Source organism: Leucoraja erinacea, chromosome 31 (assembly GCF_028641065.1).
Source record: "Leucoraja erinacea ecotype New England chromosome 31, Leri_hhj_1, whole genome shotgun sequence".
NCBI lineage: Eukaryota > Metazoa > Chordata > Chondrichthyes > Rajiformes > Rajidae > Leucoraja > Leucoraja erinaceus.
The window spans coordinates 15,681,469-15,703,382 of record NC_073407.1 but is presented as its reverse complement, the minus strand read 5'-3'; the positions used below and the strand labels follow the sequence as shown (position 1 = coordinate 15,703,382).

Below are 21,914 nucleotides of genomic sequence, written 5' to 3'. Positions count from 1 at the left end.
CTACATTTACGGAGCCCGTTGCCGGTCCCAAAGCGGCTCCAGCTCCAACCGTGGGCAGCTCTGGAAGGGGGGGGGGGGGGGGTTAGGGTTAGGGATTTTCCTCTCTGTGGAAGATGCCTTAGCCTTCACCACAGCCTGACACTGCCCCAGTCCCACTACTGCCGTGACCCCTACTCTGCACACTAGCAGTCAGTGGGGTTCAGTAACCGGGGGAACCCACAGGAACTGCCCTCACCCATTAATTAGGCCGGTTCAGGAGCCGGACCTTTGCGGCAGTCTCATTCAAAATTCACACTCATAATTATATTAATAATATTATTTTTATATAATATAATTATATATAAATCCAGTCATATTCACAAAATGGTATGTTTAAGAAAGAACTGCAGATACTGGAAAAATCAAAGGTAGACAAAAATGCTGGAGAAACTCAGCGGGTGAGGCAGCATCTATGGAGCGAAGGAATAGGTGACGTTTCAGTTCGAGACCCTTCTTCAGACATATATGGTATAATAATATATGGTTTAAATAGAAGGCAGCACGGAATTGGGCTCCCCATGGAGTAATATGAGCATTGAACACAACATGGCGCTTACTTTTTCGATCTCATTTTCTAATTAGCTTAACTAATTAATGTGCAACTGCTGACACTGACAAGTTATGACTTCCTTCTCAATTATCTCTTATCTAAATCTGTGCCAAATTTCAAGTAGATCCCAGAGATGGGTCACAAAAGTCAAATTCTATACACATTTTCAATGCTCGGCCCACAGCCTAAATTTGAAATGAAAATAAGAGTTTACGATGTCCAGGTCTATCATGCACAATGATACAGTAGTGTAAAAAATCCACAGATTTGTGACATTTACTTGAGCTTGACTTAAAGAGAACATGCTAGATAGGCACAGCAATTTTCGGTTACATTGGATTCCTTTCAGGAGTGTCTGTATATTTAAAACATTACTCCTCAATCAACCGACCTCCACCTGTACAAAACTGCCATCAACATTTAAGATCTAGAGCAAGATGCCAGAAAACATGGATTTCTTCACACGTCAAGAATCACTTCTGCAAAAAGACAGGCACTGGTGCCAAAATTAATCAGTGCAGCCTTTGGTTATGTGTGGAAAAGAATGTTTCGTCAAGATATCAGGCTTGGCATTAAGCTCATGATCCCCATTTTCCTGTACTCTTCAGAGATATGCAATGGCCACAACAGGCAGATCAATGCACTGAAAAGGTACCGCCATTGGTGTTTTAAAAAAGTTTTACCAAATTCTTTGTCACAATATTTATACTGATACCAGCTCCTGACATCAGCACTCCACCCCAAGGTTTGTCATGGCAAAACAAACTCCAGGAGGACAGAGAAGATGCTTAAAGGATCTTCACAAACCTTCCTTCAAAAATATACCATGTCACCGATTCAAGGAATTACCTCCTCTGTGACTATTTCAAATGGAGTGTGACATCCAGCAAACATGAAATCTTCGGTGGGTGCATGCAGAATCAACACAAAAAGTGAAGTGGAGCAGGACCTCCAAAGCCTCCACCAACCAGCCTCATCAAACATGTGCTGCTCTACCTACGAGAATATCATACTTCTTATCAACCTCCTCAGAAATGGAGAGAACAAATCATCCATGGCCTGTCCTATGTCCTGAAAACAACTCAAGCTTTCAAGTATAAATTGGGAACTGCTTTGTGCTGAAAATCCATAAATTCTTGATGCAGCCTAGCCCCATTAATGGACTTAAAACCTATGCTTTTCACAACCTCAGTAAGAAGCTGGGCTCAGAGCCAGTTCCAAAGATAATCAAGGCCCAATGAAAGTCACTTCACTTATACAGACTCATTTATTTGGATTTTTAAAAGATACCACTTTTCCTGAAGCCAATGTTCTTTAATTTATTATCAACAAAACACAGTTTTGAAGTGAACGGAGTTAATTAGATTTGAAGGCAATTTACTACAATTGTATTCTGAAGTATAGACTAGATTTTCAGTTTTATTCAGGGAAGATCAGAACGAGCATCTCTAATTAGTGTTGTTATATTAAGTGTTTGTGATAACAGTATCCGTACTTGCAATAAACAACATTTAGCACAGAATGGATATTATCACTGATAGTCCATTTCATTTTATCTGATTTAAAGTGAAATTTACATGCCTCGAATTGTTAAAAAAATGTAATTTCATTAAAAGTGCTGAAACATTAAAATATGACACTTGATTCAAGTACTTTTTAATTAAATCTATTAACTCAGACTCTGAAATTACATTTCAAGTTTGATGATTTAAGTAGCCCTAATAAGACTCCTTCTAGCTTGGATTGTACAGCTTGATACAAGGGCAGACATGTTCATCTTACTTCTAGAATTAAGCTGCTTAGTCCATGTATGGATGAAGATGGTGATAAGGTCTGGAACTAAGTGGCCCAAATTGGACATCAATGAGCAGATAAATGTAGACACAAGAAACTGCAGGTGCTTGAATCTTGAGCAAATCAACGAGCTAGAGAAACTCAACAGGTCAGGAAGCATCTAGGGAGTGAATGGTCTGGCACCATTTTGAGTTGAGACCCTTCTTCTGCAGATTATTGGCGAGTGAGTGCCACTTGGCTGTTAAGTCGATAACATCAAATTGCTGCTGATAAAGAGTAGTGATTGAGTGGTAATTAACTGGATTGGATTCATCCTGTTTTTTGTGAACAAGTCTTGCCAATGCCAGGCGGATGTTGTAGAATAGCTTGGATGGAGGCACAACTAGATCTGAAGCACAATTCTCAGTACTGCAACCAGAATGCAACCACTGACCGCCATTTCATCTTATGTAGTGAATTGAATTGGCTGAAGTCGAGCCTTTGCAATGGTGGGTCCTCAGAAAGCTGCTGAGATAGGTCATTTATTTAACACTTCTAGCTGAGTGTGGTTCTAAATGTTTTAGCCATGACTAACGTTCACAGGCTGGTCCCTCAATAATTGGGGGGGGGGGGGATGTCGAAGACTTCCCCTGTTTATGGTTTATTTGTTCACCATCATGCATGCATTTTGGTACAATTGCATAACTTTCACTCGATCTGTTAGTTGCAAAATCACTTAACCCTGTCAACTGTTGCTTCTGCGGGTATGGTTTAGCACATGACATCCCATGTTGCCATTTCACCTCATTTTTTATCATGCCTGTTGCTGTTACCAGCAAGTTCTTTTACATTCAGCATCGGACCCAAGTTCATTCCATGGCCATGAAGTTAGATTATAGTCGTGTACATTTCCGCTGTTAATAATGTTCAATTTGGGGTCTTCCAGATATGTTCTGAACCTCTCTCATTTAGCACAATTGTAGTGGCACTCAATATCCCATGGGTATGCCTTCAGCATGAAGATACTTCTTTGTATCAACAAGAACTGTGCGATGGTCATGTCCTCCACTGCCCTTTTGGACAGATGCTTCTCCCACTGGTAGACTGTATTCCAGTTAGGATTCAAATAACTGTACCTAAATACAAACTCAGTCAATAAAATTGGTTGTAATCCTAATTTGAAAGTCTTCATCAGAAATGAATCAGAATTTCAGCAACATTGGGGAAAACATAAGTAGATTATATCAGACGATGGAAACGGTGAATACATCTGTTTTTCGGTTAGCAGTGGACAGGCAAAGGGGGCTCATTTAGTCTTGGGAAATGAAATGCTTTTGATAAAGGCCAAGCAAGATAGCAACAGGTTTTCTTTACCCTGTGAAAAATGGCTTATCCGAGATTGATTATTAGACAGGCATTTGAAGAGGACAGGAATGGGTCTGAACATCACAGACTAAAAATAGAAACCTTCCTCATGTTTACATTGTAATATCTCACAGGAGTTTTCAAAATATTTTTTTTAAAGCATTGTGTAGCTGTCTGTTCACAGAAAAAGCCCAGGGTTGAATTCAAACCACAACCGCAACGAGACTATAAACAGCATATGCAGGATTTATTCTTAGATCTCCATTGTACCGCTTCCACAAACAGTATTCTACATTTTATAATTGCACATGCCAACATAGGGAATATTAGAACCAGTGCATTGTTTTGAATGAACAAATCAAATTCAATTTCTATCACAGAGGATTCAATTGTTTTTGCTGGTGTTAAATATCTCAGGCTGAATTTATTCTGGCAAAAAGTGTTAAAATTCTCTAAAGCATTAAGACTAGAAGCTAAAGGAAATAATACTCCAGCAATTCAGCAACGGAAAAGTAAAAATGTAGACAATAGGCGCAGGAGTAGGTCATTCAGCCCTTCGAGCCAGCACCGCAATTTAATGTTATCATGGCATGTAGAACTAAAAGTAAATATACTGTACAACTACAATATCATTATATATTCAATTAACATTACATCACGTGCAATATTTTAAAAATCAGCTTGGAATTTGGACTCTTGGCTCTGGGTTTTCAGTAAAATCTTATAAAACATAAAATCACGAAATTCCAAAGCAAAAACTGCATCAGTCATACGAGTTAATAAGGTATCATGACAAAGCTCATCGTACCAAGGAAAATAGTTAGAAAGACTCCAATGAGATTCCACATACTTCTAAACTTACAACTGTTTGCATATTTTTGTTTTGGTTGCTTTTCAGTATAATGTTTATGTACGTCACTTTGGAACTTAAAATTACACACCAAAATAACTAATAACATTATACGTGTTTGATTTTAAATCATTAAAATCCATGTGGACTGCAGACTGCTAATTAAAAATATAGTTTTTGCGATAAAACAAATTTTCAGATGTATGGATCAAATGGTACCAAGTAATTTTTCCAAGACATGTATTCCACGACACTGCACAAATATATGCTTTATGACCGTTTATAAATTGTTCAAAAGCAATCAAACCGCTGAAGAAAGAACTGAGATTTAAATTGAAAATATTAGAAATATTCAGATTTATGCGCATGGGGAAGAAAAAAAAGTGAGAATTAGCATTTCAGTCTGATGAAAGGTCATCAACTTGAAACGTTAATTCCGTTTCTCTTACCAAATTTGCTGATAATTCCCAGCATTTCATTTTTATTCATAACGTGATATAGAACTGGGCTCACACGGAAAATCAAGGATAAAGAGTTCCCAGAACTAGAGAAACTGAAGTTCCCACAGAAGGCCTTGCATTTCAAATACTTGCAGTTATCTGCTGTTTTACTATAAATGGAACTGCGTGTCCATGAGGTTAGTACCAAGTCCTATCTCGTCAGTTCCTGATAAATATCTATATGCATATAGCTGTTCAGAAGGCAATCACACTTTGCATGAATACGATCAGTTCCCACATCACTTGTGTCAAGTGCGTTTTATTTACACAAATGTACCTTGCGATTCAACATTAATCACCGTTTGCAACGTTTCATGCAAGTGGTATTTTACCCAATATCATGTCCTATTAGGTACTTCAAATTTTTACTGGTTTTATTATTGTTTAACGGTGTGTGCTAGGGCTTTTAGAACATTATTGGGTATATTTATGTTTAATTAAAGGGGCACTGGTACAAGGGGGGGGGGGGGGGGGGGGGGGGGGCTCAGTGAAGTCCACATACTTGATTTTTGTTAGGTCTGTGACTCAATTGCTCAATCTTATGTCTGCATTTCACAACCTTCATATGTTCTGAAGCCCTTTCCAATAAATGTTGTATGTCTGAAGTAATCATCACAACATAGTTAACGCAGCAGACAATTTACATATTACAAGCTCCTACATAAAGCATTTTAATAATGCCCATATCATATGTTCTTGTGATGATGACAGAAGGATAAATATAGCACAAGAGATTCCATCCAGATTTTTTCTTTAAAATAGCAATGGGGAATCCTTTGTGCCTACTTGAAAGAGCAGATGGTCCTTGCATTACATTTTAACCAAAATAACAAACCTTCTTACCTCATCAGAAGTGCACTGTTTTACACAACTGCTCAAGCCTCTGGAATTAGTTCAAAATCCAGACATTTTAGAGATTGTGGTCAAACAGAAAAACTTTCCACAAAAATCATGAAAAGACTCAAGAAGCAGTCGACTTGTTTGTCTGTTTTTTTATGCATCTGGAGTCCTCATGCAACTGGCAATTTTAAGAGGTTTCTTCAAAAACATAATTTGAATTTGGCATCCCAGGTTCTGCTGCAATTTTATTCATGTGCTCCCTTTCATGTGACAGTGGCTAATCATTCATTTGGTTCAATGTTTCAGCATTTAACAATCAATTAAGGCAATAGTGTTTGACTGTCATTGGTACTGGGAATAGAAAATGAATATTTTTTACTTGCTGCAGCTTTAAAAGCACATTAGAATAACACAAAATATAAGGTACACTTGGTAACCAGGCCATAATAGTGCAAGCTAAAGTAAGTAGCACAACCTGTACAAGGTCCACAGTAGGTTAGAACCGTGATTGGGTTGTGCAGTTCCAGTTTAGTTTATTGTCATGTGCACTGAGGTACGGTGAAAAGCTTTTGTTGCGTCAGTCAAGCAGAAAGACAAAACATGATTACAATCGATCCATTTACAGTGTACAGATACATGATAAGGGAATAACGTTTAGTGCAAGGTAAAGCCAGCAAAGTCCGATCAAGAATAGTCCGAGGGTCACCAAAGAGGTAGATAGTAGTTGAGCACTACCCTCTGGTTGTGGTAGGATGATTCAGTTGCCTGATAACAGCTGGGAAGAAACCATGTCCTGAATTTGGTGGTGTGCGTTTTCACACTTCGATACCTATTGCCTGATGGGAAAGGGGAGAAGAGGGAGTGGCCAGGGTGCAACTTGCCCTTGATTATGCTGCTGGCCTTGACTAGGCAGCGTGGTAAAAATGGAGTCAATAGAATGGAGGGTGGATTGTGTGATGGTGTGAAAGACACAATTCGCTGCAATTTCTTGTGGTCTTGGATGGAGCTGTTCCCAAACCAAGCTGTGATACATCCTGATAAAATACTTTCTATGGTGCACCTGTAGAAGTTGATGAGAGTTATAGCCAAATGTCCTAAGTCTTTCAAGGAAGTAGAGGTGTTAGTGTGGTTCAAGAGCCTGAGGGTTGATCAGAAGAAGCAGTTAAAGTCAATGTATTTAATGGCTTATGTATGGAATACTAGTGAGATGTGAAGTAGTTTGTTTTGGAGCGATTCTCATACAATTGGCATATTCACACAGCCAGCACCATCCCAATCGCACTGGATGGCTGAGTATACTGTAATTTGGTTGACAAATTTAATCATATAATTGTGAAGTACATTTTTTTAAAAAATAAACATTGCAATTGCAGCCATTTTCTTGTGGAAGAAGAGATAGACAATAGATGCAGAAGTGGGCCATTTGGCCCTTCGAGCCAGCACCGCCATTCAATGTGATCATGGCTGATCATCCCCAATCAGTATCCCGTTCCTGCCTTCACCCCATATTCCCTGACTCCGCTATCTTTAAGAGCCCTATCTAGCTCTCTCTTGAAAGTATCCAGAGAAAGTATCCAGAGATAATTTAGTAATGGGACATTAAGCAAGTGAATCTGGTCACCCGGTTACAATATGGATGTAGAGGCTGCAGAAGATGTTTACAGGAATTCTGCTTGGATTAGAGGGTATTAGCTATAAGGAGAGTTTGGACAAACTTGGATTGTTTTCTCTGGAGCATTGAAGGCTGAGGGGAGATCTGATAGGTTTATAAAACTATGAAGTAAAATTATAGATAGGGGACAATCTGGACCTCTTTCCCCAGCAATATATGATCAGAATATTTATCTTCTGATGTGCAAAATAATCAAAGCACCTTTGTGACTGCTCCAATTTCTAGAATTTCTGGTCAATGGCAAATTCCAGAATTCTGATAAAGAGGTTTCAGACAACTGAACGCGTGAAGATGGATAGATTATTTTGTTTTCCAGACTTTTGTCTTCGCAGTTAGTACCATTGCAACATCATGCATTAAGACTTAATCCCGTTATAAAGTACATCAATTTCACATCTTCAATCCAGTACAATATCCTGCAGCAACTCAGTGTAGGAAGAAACTGCAGATGCTGGTTTACACTGAAGATAGACACAAAATGGTGGATTAACTTAGCAGGACAGGCAGCATCTCTGGATGTAAGGAATGGGTGATGTTTCAGTCTGAAGAAGGGTCTCGACCCAAAACGTCACCCATTCCTTTTCTCCAGAGATGCTGCCTGTCCCGCTGAGTTACTCCAGCATTTTGTGTCTACCTGCAAAAGCCTTTCATGGCACGTTGTTATTAAAAATTTTTGTCACTACTAACTCCTGACCTTTAAGTTTCAAGCAGATCGTCTGAAAAACCAGCTGAGCTGATAACAGTTGGGTCACATACCTCCCTGAGCAAATCCGAGTGACAGAATGGACTCCCAACCATCTGGTTGCTTTGTGCAATCCATTTTTTTGTATTTTGTCCATGAATCGCAGACTTCATGCAGGCATTGCATGCAAAGGATATGCAACAAAACACTAAACATGACTACTTTCATTTACATGACATTGCTGTGTCCCAAACATTATTGTGGCCTGAAATGGGGGGACTATGTATAAACACGACTGCTGTAATTTCTACATGGTGAAACCAAAATGTATAAAAAATGGCCTTTATTAAAATCTGTTAATGTACACTTTAACCACATATGATTTTTGTTCTATTACAAATCTCAAATTGTGGAGTAGAGAGGCAAATAAATAAATGATGGGTCTTTGGCCCAAACATTATGGAGGGCACTGTAACTGCTCTGGAGATGAATGGAGAAATTCATGGAATCGCATTGTCTCATCACCAGCTAGGCTGCTGGCCATCCTACTGTACATGATCAATGGCAAAGCTGAAAATTAACCAGTGGGTTCCATGACTGCATAGTTGTCTGTAGTCTGCATGCAAACAGCCCTATATGACAGGTTCACTTTGTTCATCTGATTGCTGTGCTTCTATAACCACCGTGAGCACAGCCCTTTTAGATCATCATGGAGTAAGGAATAGTGTTAAAATGCAGTGACATAACATTCAGCTTCTAATTAAATCCACAGCCCCTGATGTAGTTTTAAATGTTTCATTTATCATTGTAGCAGTGCCAACTGAACTTTACAGAATGTCTTTAACTGTTCAAACAAAGGGTTGTCTTTACAAAGGGAGGGAAGAGGTCACTTCTGTCAACCCTATTGCCAACAGGCATGACTACAACATGCGCGTTGGGGAGATTAACGTAAAGCATCTTATTTTAATCCCTATCTGGCAGTTTGGTCAGATTTACCTGCACTATGTTTCCCATGTTCTCATGTTTATGGCCTACTTTACTTTCCTAACAGTTTACTACACATTTAAGGTTCCAAGATCAGATTTCTGAATTGTACCAGTATCTCCAAGTGCAAGCAATTAACTTACATGACAGGAAGTTATATCTGGAACTTACAGTGGTTCATATCTGGAACTTACATTACATGACATGTTCCAGATATGAACCACTGGGTGCTACACCATCAACCTCCCTCAAGTCATTAAAGCAGCTATTCACTGCAATAGTCTTGGATCCCATTACATGTTGTACCCCAATGTTACTGCCCCTTTCACCACACAAACGTGAATTCTGCTAAGATGCTGTTTTGCATATTGAAGAAAAAGCCCTTTAAAAGGTTTAAAAGCACCACATGTATCCATTTTGTCTGTTATCTAACCAAGATCTCTTTCAAGTTAATCAAGTATAATTTACCCATAACAAATCGGTGCTGGCTCTCGTAGAGATCCTATATACCGACTAGAAAATGTAATTTTTATTTAAACCAGAAGCATGAGACAATTTCAAGCAAGAAATGACACCCACTGATGCAACATTAAATGTTGTTCAGGATGGTTTTCAGCAAAGTACGTTATTTCACACTGAAGAAAAAAATCTTAGCTTCATTCAAATTATGTGGAGGGGAAGGAGATAAAATATTGCAGTATTTGCCAACAGGAATCTAAGATCCTTTGGAAAATTAAGCGTGTGTCAGCACAGCTGCACACATACACACACGTCTTACATAGCATGGGATGGTTGGTTACACGCTGCATTAGCCGAGTGCTGGGAGGATTCTTAAAAATCAGTTTAAGAATTGTGTTTGGCAAAGGGAAAATAATCAGGTAATCTACTTGCTCATTATTTGATAATCCTTACAATCAGCATCTTTCTTATCTGTTGGTGCTTCACATGCGCCCTTGAAGGCTGCTGGGGCCCTGGCTTCCCACATTCCTCTAGGACCCATTGCGGGTCCCAATTTCTTGTCTTCCTTTGAAACCCACCGGAGCCCTATTTCCCTGCACTCACTTTAAACTAAACGGGATTCACTGGAAACGTTATGATAAAGGGTATCTCTGCATTACAGCTGCTTAGGTAAAAGAAATCAGCCTTGGTAGGATTTGTAAATCACTACCCCAATAACTGGTGATGTAGAATAAGATTCAATAAAACTGAATTTATGCAAAAAAACCAAAAAAACTCTTCAATTCACTTTTCTTGTACACATGCAGACAACGCTGCTTTGTTTTATGGAAAACATCAATAAAAATGCTACGCTTAGCGCAAGAGTCACCTATACTGTGTAATGTCTAAATAAGAGCGACTTAAGAGAGCGCGGAGGGTATTAATAGGATTGCCATCCAATAGTCTGGAAAATCTGCAGGTCTGGCACAGAAGATTAATAGGGTCTTGCTGTTTATGGAAGGGAGGTGACCCTGAGAAAGTTTGTAAGTAAAATTTTACCAATCAAAAAGACTGTCAAATTCCAATGGGTATGTCAAAACAGTGTATTCCTGTGTGTGAAGGTGGTGCATTTGCATTATAGCAAGAAAAACAGCTTTAATTGACCATCCGAAAGAGGCAAAATTTACTGACATTTTGAAAATACATGCAGTCAATGTCCACATTTTCCTGTAATACTTACAATACGTCTTCCTTGTCAACTCTTCCACCACTTCAGGCTTCAGCTTACTGTTGCACTTGCCCATTGCAGCAACTTAACACATGGGAAAATGCACGTTTCAGTCAGGGTATATGAAAGATTGAAGAAATCAGATTCAAACAGGCCAGAAAGAATAATGGTGCCGAGTTATTTACTGAATGAAAGATTCTCAGGATGCCTCCTGCGCGCTCCGTGCGTAATCTGCTCAGCCGTGGTTTCCCAGGCAATGGTTTAATAATGACCCGTTTGTCCCTCCACCACCAGTAGTTCAAACATTGAATATGTCAAAACTGACTGCAGGTTTTTCTTTACTCCTTCAAATCCACTGTCCTTTGGTACGTAGTGTTGCTACCTGCTGTCTTTAGCTGCAGCGATGGTTTGCTCAGTTTAGCCCCTTGGGGAGATTAGTGGCATTTTCAGCTTTTCTTCGTCTTTTGTGTCTTCTGGATTGAATCAACTTAATTAGTTGTTTTATTCCTGTCTATTTTTAGATGTGATGATGCACTTTAAACCATTCAAGCATGATCACAGCATTGCAGCACCGCATATGGTCAAATCTCTCAACGCATTGATGTCCTGGATTGCAGTGTACAGAGTATTTAACCAACGCCACAGGTTTGGAATCCTGGAAGAAACAAAACAGTGCAGGTACTGTAAGCATTGATGCAATTACCCAGTCACATGATTAAGTCAAATTGATTTTTATTGCAATTGCAGCGAAAAGGATCAAGTAACAGGAAATCTGAAAAGCAAGTGGAAAATGCATTGCTGGACAAGGCACTGCTGATGACTCAGCTACTTATGGCAGTGTAATTGGCTAGGCCATATAGATTATAATGTCCACACATTTGATCCTTTATCTGCACTAAACTCCCGGCTCTAAATTCAGAACCCTGTATGAAATAGTGATGGTTTTTCGATGCAAAACCACCATGATGAGCAATGATTACATTCTGCCGTCAAAACCCATTCAAATAAATCACCGGTCATTTATATCAATTCTCTAGTATGAAATCAAAATACTTACCCAACAGCACAGTCAAGTCAATTTTATTTCTATAGCACATTTAAAAACACCTCTCATTGACCAAAATGCTTTACATCAGTGCAGGTACTAATGTGCTACATATAATGGTACATAGATCTAACAATACATACATAAATACATACATACAGTGCTCCCTCAGAGGACCTCAAGAAACGCTTGTGAGTACAAATAGGTTTTAAGTCTAGACTTAAAGGAGTCGATGGAGGGGGCAGTTCTGATGAGAAGGGGGATGCTGTTCCACAGTCTAGGTGCAGTGGGAGTGCCTTCAGAGAAACTATCATTTAGGTGAAGACAATAGCTTACCGTCATCCCCTCGGGGGCAATTAAGCATTGCCAATAAATGCCAATCTAGTCAGTGACATTCATATCTTGAAAATGAGTTCTTTACAATTAAAGTACCAAAGGGTAATCATGTAACTGAACTGCAACACATTTTCATCTTCTTTTCCCATTGTAGCTTAAACATTCCACATAGGAAGCCGAGCAGTTGGGAATCAGTGTAAAACACAAAATGAGGGGTAACTCAACGAGTCAGGCATCTCTAAAGGACATGGAATTGCAATGTTTCGGGTCGGAGCCATTCTTCAGACTGATGGAGCTGGGGACAGAAAGCTGGTAAAGAGACTGGGGGAGGGACAAGCCAGGCAAGTGGTGGGTTGATAAGCTGATGAGTTTGATTGGCTGATGGGTGGAGTAAGTGACAAGGACTGGAGATGACAAGTTGACAAAAGAGAGTTAGATAAGGTGAGGAGTTAAATGCAAAGCCAGAGGAAGGATCGTGTGTGAAAGGGGGAGAGGTGGAATACTGCAAGAAATTTGGGGGGAGGCACAAGTAAGAGAAGGGGTGGTGTTGCTTGAAATTGGAGAATTCCATGTTTATATTACCTAAGCGAAATGTGATGGCCTCATTCTGGCAGTGCATCAGAACAAGTAGCTATTGATAAAATGATGGCCGTTGTCTACCTGGTCTAGTTGGTCATATCCAGTTGTGAATTCTCAGGATTGGTGGGTAACTGGATATGCAATGACACTTGAAAAGATTATGCCTTGATCCACACAGAAAAAGAAAAATGAAGTTAAGCCCGTGCTCTATTTTGCGGCAGTTATCTTTGGGGCACAAATTTCTGAAGTACTTCTGAATTGGGGAAGAAAAATAAATATTTGTATGGCACTTTAAAGTCGGAGAAGGTTTAGGCAAGTTAACAGAAGTTATTGCTGGGGGGGTATGTTTTTAAAAGATGACATGTCACACAATGGAGATCTTCAGGGAAGAGGTTCAATGTGAACGGGACAGATTACAGAGTTTGGCCACAAAGTGTCAGTAGCAGTAGCAGTATACAGGAAAGCATATCTTGGAAAGAGAGATTGAAGAAGCTGTAGAGGTATGGCGGTGCAAAGCAATGAAATAATTTATAAATTAAATGAGGATTTGCAATTGACAACAGAAAAGCATAAAGTTGCCAGCAGTGACAAACGAATACATTTAGTACAGAAATGAATGCACGATGTGGGCTTTTCGACAAGTTTCACTTTGAGATGAATGTTGAGAAACAGTACAGGTTTAAAATTCAATGGAGTGGACCATAAATAATAATAAATGACTGAAATATGGTAAAAAAAAAGACAAAGACATGTATAATATTGCAAAGAAAGAAACTATGTTGGCCTGTGTCAATTAATGAGGTTTGAGTCCAAAAAAATCAAAGGTTCTGTAGAAAGGCAAACTAGAGCGATATGTAGATCTATGCAATATTTGGCATAAGTTGACCATAACTGAAATTTAAATAGAATCTGCATTTTGACTGCTAACCTGCAACACATAGTATGTGGAAATGCCAAGGCAAGTTTCCCCAAAGTCAAACAAATCGGTGATTCAAGGCTGACAACATGAACAGTTTGTGCTCCAATGCAAGTATCCTTTCACAAGAGAATAGACTGCAGAAGTGGATCAAAATGGAACGCAGATGAATCTACATAACTGCAAACACCATTGTTTATGATGACAAACTATCATGATTTATCCTTGCTCAATTGTAAATTCAACTGAATACTTGCCCAAGGCTTCAGTTCATTTTCCTCTCCAGGTATTGGTTCTACAAACAACAGCACATACCCCCTTCCCCTTTCACATTTGCACAAGTGCGTTCCGAGTCCATTCATGGAGGAGGCTACTACACAAAACCCAGTTCTTACCAAGTGTACATAAATTTCCTTTAAGATTTATATGGCTACTGGGGGGGGAACCAGGGCCTATAATGTGCATGCAAACAAGATTTTCATTATTCATGTGCAGTGCATATGACAAATAAACACCGTCTTGAGATACCATGTCGACTTGGAGCCCTTGCTTTACTCTCTTCTCAGTCAAAATGCTCAAGCCTCATTTATCATTAAACCAATTCCAGTTTAAATGATTTCATATGTAATAAAAATGTGCTACACAATGGCAAAGATAAACAATGTTTGGCTAACACTGTAGTGCATATTTGATCCTCTCCCACACTTGCCCAAATTGTAATGCTTGCAGAGCAGCATCTCCACAAGTTCACTCATTTCCGATGTATGCAGCAGAATTTGTAAGCATCATAAATACTAGAAGACCATCTGGGATTCCCTTTTTTCTTACATATAAAGATTTCAAACATTATTTTTTAACAACTTCACATTGCTCCTGTTAATTGTTAATTTGCACCACTTTTGATACGAAATGATCAGATAAAATGGAGTAAAATAGTTATGGAAATGAAGTCCAGAATAACTCAAACCAAAATTAACGGCAATCACCTAATTTTACTTGTATTCACCCACTGCGGTGGGTGTACTGCAGGCAAATCTGTTCTAATTATCAACACTGACCATTCAACCCCATCGCATAGGAAAAATAGAGAATAGATAAACAATTCAAATTAAAATTAGCTTACAATGAAGAAAAAATATTAAAATAAAGAAATATTAGAGGTGCAATGCCCCATGTAGCTTCCCTGGGGCGCAGACAAAAATTATTGAATTGCTTTTAATGTTCGTCTGACTCTTTCTTGCAGTATGTTATGCAACATGTTTTTTAAAGTAACAAAACATAAATCTGACATTCTACAAAAGTCAATTTGCAATGCAGCACCATTGATTCGTTGCTTGTTATATACAACTAAGAGAAAAAGATACAACATGGTTTTCATTTTTAAAATGTGCTACTTAAAATTGCTTTATTTTGGATCAGATAATATTGCCCGATGTTTAAGTACAATTTGATTTTAATACATTTTAAGCTCAATGGGCACACATTTCCTTCCTAAAATCAAATTTATTAGGAGTTGTGTATTCTGGTTACAAAACATAACCTGGTTCGATCTTATTCCCAGCAATTAGCATTTTCAAGCAAGATCAGGAGTATTCTCTGCTACAAATCTAACTCGTGTCGTTATACGATGTAGACAAGCGTGTGGCATACACAGTGCAGACAAAGGGAAAACCTGGTAAACGATTGCTCCTCCCTCTTCCACCAGCGGGCTTGAGATCATACCCGACAACAAACAGCCCAAAGCGCTGGGACATTCGAAGAGACTCCAGATTACGCATAAAAGGAACACATATTGAAAAAACTGGCGAGGAAAATGGAAATAAGCTTTTTAAAGGCATCTGTTGGGTTGAAAAAGTAAAACAAATTCAAGTCCGTTTCCAAAATACAGCTCATACGTGTCATCTAAGAATCATCCTTCAACACCCACCACACTCAATCCACCCACAAACAGAACGAAATTAAAGAAGTACGCAAGGATTCCACGCCCACCTACCAACACGACTGAAGGTTGATATTTTACAAGGAAATACGGATAGACTACCTTTTCAAACTGGACCATACATTATTAGGGCCAAAAAAAACCAACCAGTTTTTGTTGTAAAATTTAAAGCAGTCAGCACGGAATCGATCATCCGATTCACGCCTCCTTGATTCGATTTCTATTCAAGAAACTACTTGGGCCCATGGTAAAATGTGTTGATCTGAGGCGCATCGCTGCAATTTAACTGCAGTTTAAAGTTGAAAGAGTTGGACATTTTTCAAATCTGTGTAAATTTGTGCAGAGTATGCAGTGATTGCGCTGGCCCTTGAAAAAAAAAGTTTCTGCCGTTGGAAAAGCATGTAAAACGGCACGGTTTGTGTGCACAGTGTTTAAGAGGGATTGTGTGCAAGTGGCGTGCAAGCCTGCCCCTGAGTAAACTCTGCAGCGGCCGGGGGTGCGATCCCCACCCGGTGCCCGGTGCCATAGCAACCGCCGCCGCCGCTGCTGCTGCCCGAGCCGGAACGATTAAACCCTCCCTCCCCGCGACCGGCTCTCCCCTCCCCTCCACTCTCCACCACCCGCCTCATAGCTCAGCGTTGGAGCCCGGCTCCCGCAGCACCGACGGCCCCGCTCTCACCTCTTCCTCCTCCTCTCCCCGCCGCCGCCGCCGCCGCCGGCTTGTTTGAATGGAGCGCAGCCGCTTCTCCCACAGCAACCGCAGCCACCGTGCACGCATGCGCCGCTGCCCTAGAGGCGGGACCTGCACCCTCACGTCACTGCGCGCTGACGTCACCGGGAGCTGCTGCGGTGGCAAAACTAAAACCCCGCAGATGCTGTCACTCTGAGATAAAAGCAGAAGATGCTTAAAAACACAAATACTCAAAAAAGCTGGAGAAACTCAGCGGGTGCAGCAGCATCTATGGAGTGTACCTTCGACCCGCTGAGTTTCTCCAGCTTTTTGTATAGGGTGATTTCACCAAAGGTCAAATGAGCGTAGATCCCCCCTCACGTGACCGAAAATTTTAACTGGAGGAACATCTCTCAGTTTGGTACATGTAAGTGAATGGGGAAACACGCACTTTCCCACCCGTTAAAAACATGGAAAACGGCCGATTTTGAAACCTTGAGCTGACAATTTTCTGGAGTAGTCGGGGTGACATCTCTGGAGAGAACAAGCGACCTAAGTTTGCAAGACAAAAAAAAGATAGAAAGGGAGGCAAAACAAGAGGGAAACCCAAGGTAGAGGCAGCAGCTGAAGTGAACAGGACAGACGACATTTTGGGTCGTGGAGATTTTCAGATTGATCCAAAAAATCGGGTTTATGTAACACGTTGTGCTTGTATTTTTTTAACATTTCATCAAAAATAAGTTAAGTAATGCCTATACCTTCGAAGTTTCCAGCATCTGCAGTTCCTTCTTAAACACAAACAGCAGGAGGTGACAGCAGCCCTTTGAATGGTAACTTTCAGTGAAGTGGGACTATATAACTTTCAGAACTCGGAACAATGACACTTCCTTAAATCTTCATGCTTAACATCAGAGATTAAAGGTGTAAGAAGGAACTGCAGGTGTTGGTTTAAACTTTCTCTGTACCTTAATTGTTACATGTGACAATAAACTGACCATGAAACCTTGAAACTGAAGATAGACACAAACAGCTGGAGTAAATCAGCAGGACAGGCAGCATCTCTGGAGAGAAGGAATGGGAATGGGAATGGGTCAAGACAAAGGAACTGCTTATACTGGGATTTTGAGCAAAACACAAAGTGCTGGAGGAACCCAGCGGGTCAGGCTGGGTTCAGATTGATGTTAAAAATGTGTTTATGTGTTATTTGTGTTTGTATTTTTTAACATGTTCAATAAATTAATATAGTAAAGTAAGTAAAGTAAAAAGCAGTAGGTTAACAGGCTGATTACTTACATTACACCAAACAGCACAAGATGCAATGAGCCCTTTGAATGGTAACTTTCAGTGAAGTGGGACTAGTCACTTTCAGAACAGGGAATCTATTATACCATTAATTATCAGGGTTGCAAAACAGCAACTCTGCCCAAGACTGCATGAAACTGCCAAGAGTTGGGGATGTGGCCCAGACGATCACACTGACCAATCTCCCCACCATCAACTGCATATACACTTTAGACTACCTCAGGAAAGCAGCCAACATAATCAAGGACCTTTATTACTCCAATCATACACTCTTCTTCCCTCTCCTTCAGGCAGAAGATACAAACTTTGAAAGTGTTGGTCACCAGATTCAAAACCAGCTCCTCCACCATTGTTATCAGATTACTGAATGGTCCTCCCATGTGCTAGAGTGTAGTCCCGATCTTCCAAACTACCTCATTGCGGATGTTGGACTTTTTCTCTGTAACTCTAACGCTACAGTGCTACAGCATGATATTCTGCATTCTGACATCTTTCACTATCTGTTGTACCTGTGCATGGCTTAATTGTACACACATATAGTATGACCTGATTTGACTGGATCGGACGCACGCAAACAAAAACTGTATCTTGGTACACGTGACAATAGTAAACGAACACCAATGTCTACAAAATCACCGTGAACATTAACCCTTTCATTGGTTTTGACATTGTGGTGGCTTGACATCTCCCTAAACAATTGGTTAACTTTCAAAGTCCCTCAATGGTAATTGTGAGCAACATTAGTCATTCATCTGCTCAGCCTCTATGGAATGAATGATTTGATTACTTGAGATCTGAAGTAGTAAGTGCAGCTTTGCAAACTTTGCAGGTTATATGTGGCATGATGAGAGGTTGCACCATACTCGACTAGTTTCCATTTATGTGATTGAATGTAATTGAACTGTAAGTCAAACTACAGAAATGCAAGCTTACAGAGACTTAAAGGTAGACAAAAATGCTGGAGAAACTCAGCGGGTGAGGCAGCATCTATGGAGCGAAGGAAACAGGCAACGTTTCGGGTTGAACCCCTTCTTCAGACTGGTGTGAGGGTGGGGGAGGCTGGAAGAAGAATGGAAGGGGTAGAGACGGTGGGCTGTGGGAGAGCTGGGAAGGGCTGAGAAGGGGAGGAGAAAGTAAAGACGACCTGAAATTAGAGTCAATGTTCATACCGCTGGGGTGCGTCTGCCCAAGCGAAATATGAGGAGACAAAAATGCTGGAGAAACTCAGCGGGTGAGGCAGCATCGATGGAGCGAAGGAAATAAGACTTAATGTAGCTTGTAATGATGCCATGAAAATATTATTAAAGAGACCTAGATGGTGTAGTGCAAGTGAAATGTTTGTGGCTGCAGGAGTCAATACTTTACAAACTGTCTTAAGAAATCTTATGTGTAAAATTAGTTGCTGGATTAATTACTCTGAAAATGAAATCATCTTGGCCTTATCAAACATCAGGTTTAGCATTACACGCTACCAATCCCAGCTGTGGAGACATTGGTATAGTTGTCTTGTTGTAGGACACTGATTTTTTTAATTCTTGATCTTAAATGCAAATTATGCTATTGTATGTAATTTATTGTGCTTTTGTATGCAATTTATTCTATGGAATGTCTTGGCTTTGGTCTGGACCTTGAGTTTGTAATAAAAAGTAAGTAAGTGAATAAGTTATGTACTGACATCTCGTTTTGAATTGGGCTCTAAAGCTTTGAATTTTGCTTTGTATTCACACTGACATACCAACATTCTGTTCGAGAACCTTTCGTTTGATGCTGTCGGCTTCGGCTTTGCTTGTGTGATCTCTCCAATGTGAAAGGCTAATGTTATGTTGTAACTCCAAAGGATATATCTGAGCCTAAACAGAATATCTGATAACATTCTTGCCACTAAAATATTTACAGAATTCTCAAAGGTGCGGTTCAATTTTAAGGAACTATCCTGGCATTTCCTCGTTGAATTAGAGTGGCACAACAGTGAAGATTGGTTATTATTCTTAATTGTTTCTTATTACAACTTAATTCGTTGTTCATGTGGACAGAGTGTTGTACTGTTTCAGAAGTTGCAGATGTTCACTTCCACCCAAGGCTGAGTTATTCGATGAGTGGGTTGAGTTATAAACATGTACTCAGGATCTTTAGAGTTGTTGTTTTCTACACTGACTTCACTCCGACTACATACGAGTAAGAGTTACTGTCAGAGTATAGGGAGCAGGTTGATAATCTGATTGAATGATGCCAGGACAACAATCTTGCTCTCAATGTTAGCAAGATCATGGAGGTCATTGTTGATTTCCAGGAAAGGTAAGCACAATATTAACAACTCCCTCAGCAATTCTCTTCTATGGGCTGGGTCTTTGGTTGCACTGCGGACTTTGGTTTTTGCACTGTTATGGTTACCCGGCATTACAATTACTAATTTATTGGATTATGTATTACTTCATATTTATTTGTGTGTTGAAAAAAGACACAAAGTGCTGGAGTAGCTCAATGGTTCAATGGTCCTTTATTGTCATGCGTACCATTTAAGGTACAGTGACATTTCATTTACCATACGGTCATACCAGAAAAAAACAAGACATACATAAAAGTTAACATAATCATCCACCACAGCGGCTCCCCCACATTCCCCACTGTGATGGAAGGCAGTAAAATCTTATCTTCTTTCCTCCTTATTGTTCTTATAGCTCAGCGGGTCAGGCAGCATCTCTGGCGAACATGGATAGATGACGTTTCATGTCAGGACCCTCCTTCAGACCGATTGTGGTGGGATTATTGATTGTGGTATTGGTGTGTGTTGTTGCATTAATGGGCCTGTACAGCGGCAGCAAGCAAGCATCATTACTGGTACATATTTAATGATTCTTGACTTGACAATGCACTTAGTTTGCCGAATGACAACACTCATTAAATGTTGGAGTTTTGAACTGTTTTCCCACACCAATTCCCCATTCCAACAGATCTTGATGATGCTGGTGATTGTTCTGTTGATGGTTTAACGTGAAAAGTTCTGCCTGGTGTTTTGTTTGCTGCTCTCCACTCCCTCTTCAATATTCAACTTTTGTTTCTCACTCAAGATGCAAAAAGTTACATTTTAAAGCAAAATGTTGCAAATACATGCGACACTGACCAGTTGTTTTGTTTGTTTGTTGCCATATGCCTTGCAACACAGTATTCTGCTTTTGATTGAAATACACAGTCATTGCAGATTTTGGCTCAATGAAGATGGTAATGAGTCATCCTAATCCTGCCATTCTTCCAACTACAGTTCAACAGGAATTCGAACATTGAAGAGTACAGCACAGGAACAGGCCCTTCAGCCACAATGAGTGCCGAGCATGATGCCAAGACCAAATCTTGGCTGCCTGCACATAATCCATATCCCTCCATTCCCTGCCTATCCATGTACCTATCGAAAAGTCTATGAATTGCCATTATGGTATCTGCCTCCACCACCACCCCAGCAGCGAGTTCCAGGCACTCTCCACCTCTGTGCAACAACTCACTTCTTACTGCACCTTCTGTGATTAAAAATCCTGCCATTGCCCCTTCAAACCTGCAAAGGCATTTTGGTCCAACAGCATGGAATTGAGGGTAACTCAGAATACAATTCAGTCACACAAGATGAGACACTGTCCCTTCAACATCATGGTGCACAGGCAGACAGGGGCAGTGAACATTTGGAGTATTCCTGTTGATTCAAACATCTGTTTGAAAGTTGGTTGGCTTGTGTAGATTTTAATCAAGGAGGTGTTAGAATTCAGTTAATTTTAAGCAGCTCTGGGATTAACTGTGCGGTGAGCTCAGCCACACAGGATGCCAAGGATCCTGCACAAAAGTACATTCGGCATGTTTACCTGTACAAACCACAACTGGTAGGTATCTGATGTATGGGATTCATTTCACAATCTCACTGCTGCACACCATAAATCAACAGCTGACATAAGCGACTGCAGATGCTGGAATCTTGAGCAGAACACAAAGTGCTGGATAAAAACTCCGCAGGTCAGGCAGCACATGTGGAGGGAATGGACAGAAGGCATTTCAGGTTGGGACCCATCTTCAGTGAGGCGGGTCCTGCTACTCCACTCAGTCTGAAGAAGGTCCCGAAAACGTCGCCTGTCCAATCTCTCCTCAGATGCTGCCAGATCCATTGAGTTCTTCCAGCACTTTGTGTTTTGCTTGCAGTGAGTGAAAACAGTGGCGAGCTTGGTT

At 40.2% G+C, this 21,914-nt stretch overlaps 1 protein-coding gene across 1 annotated transcript in view; it reads right to left on the bottom strand.

The window, feature by feature from the left end:
- Window positions 1-16,535, bottom strand: part of LOC129711984 (neuronal calcium sensor 1) — a 51,989-nt gene extending 35,454 nt beyond the window's left edge. Inside the window, exons 1-2 of the mRNA XM_055660083.1 lie at window positions 16,416-16,535; window positions 10,934-11,576 (exon numbers count right to left, since the gene is read on the bottom strand). Of these exons, the coding sequence (XP_055516058.1) occupies window positions 10,934-10,997 (64 nt within the window). The 5' untranslated portion in view covers window positions 10,998-11,576; window positions 16,416-16,535. The remainder of the gene's footprint in view (window positions 1-10,933; window positions 11,577-16,415) is intronic.
- Between the last annotated feature and the right edge of the window lie 5,379 nt (window positions 16,536-21,914).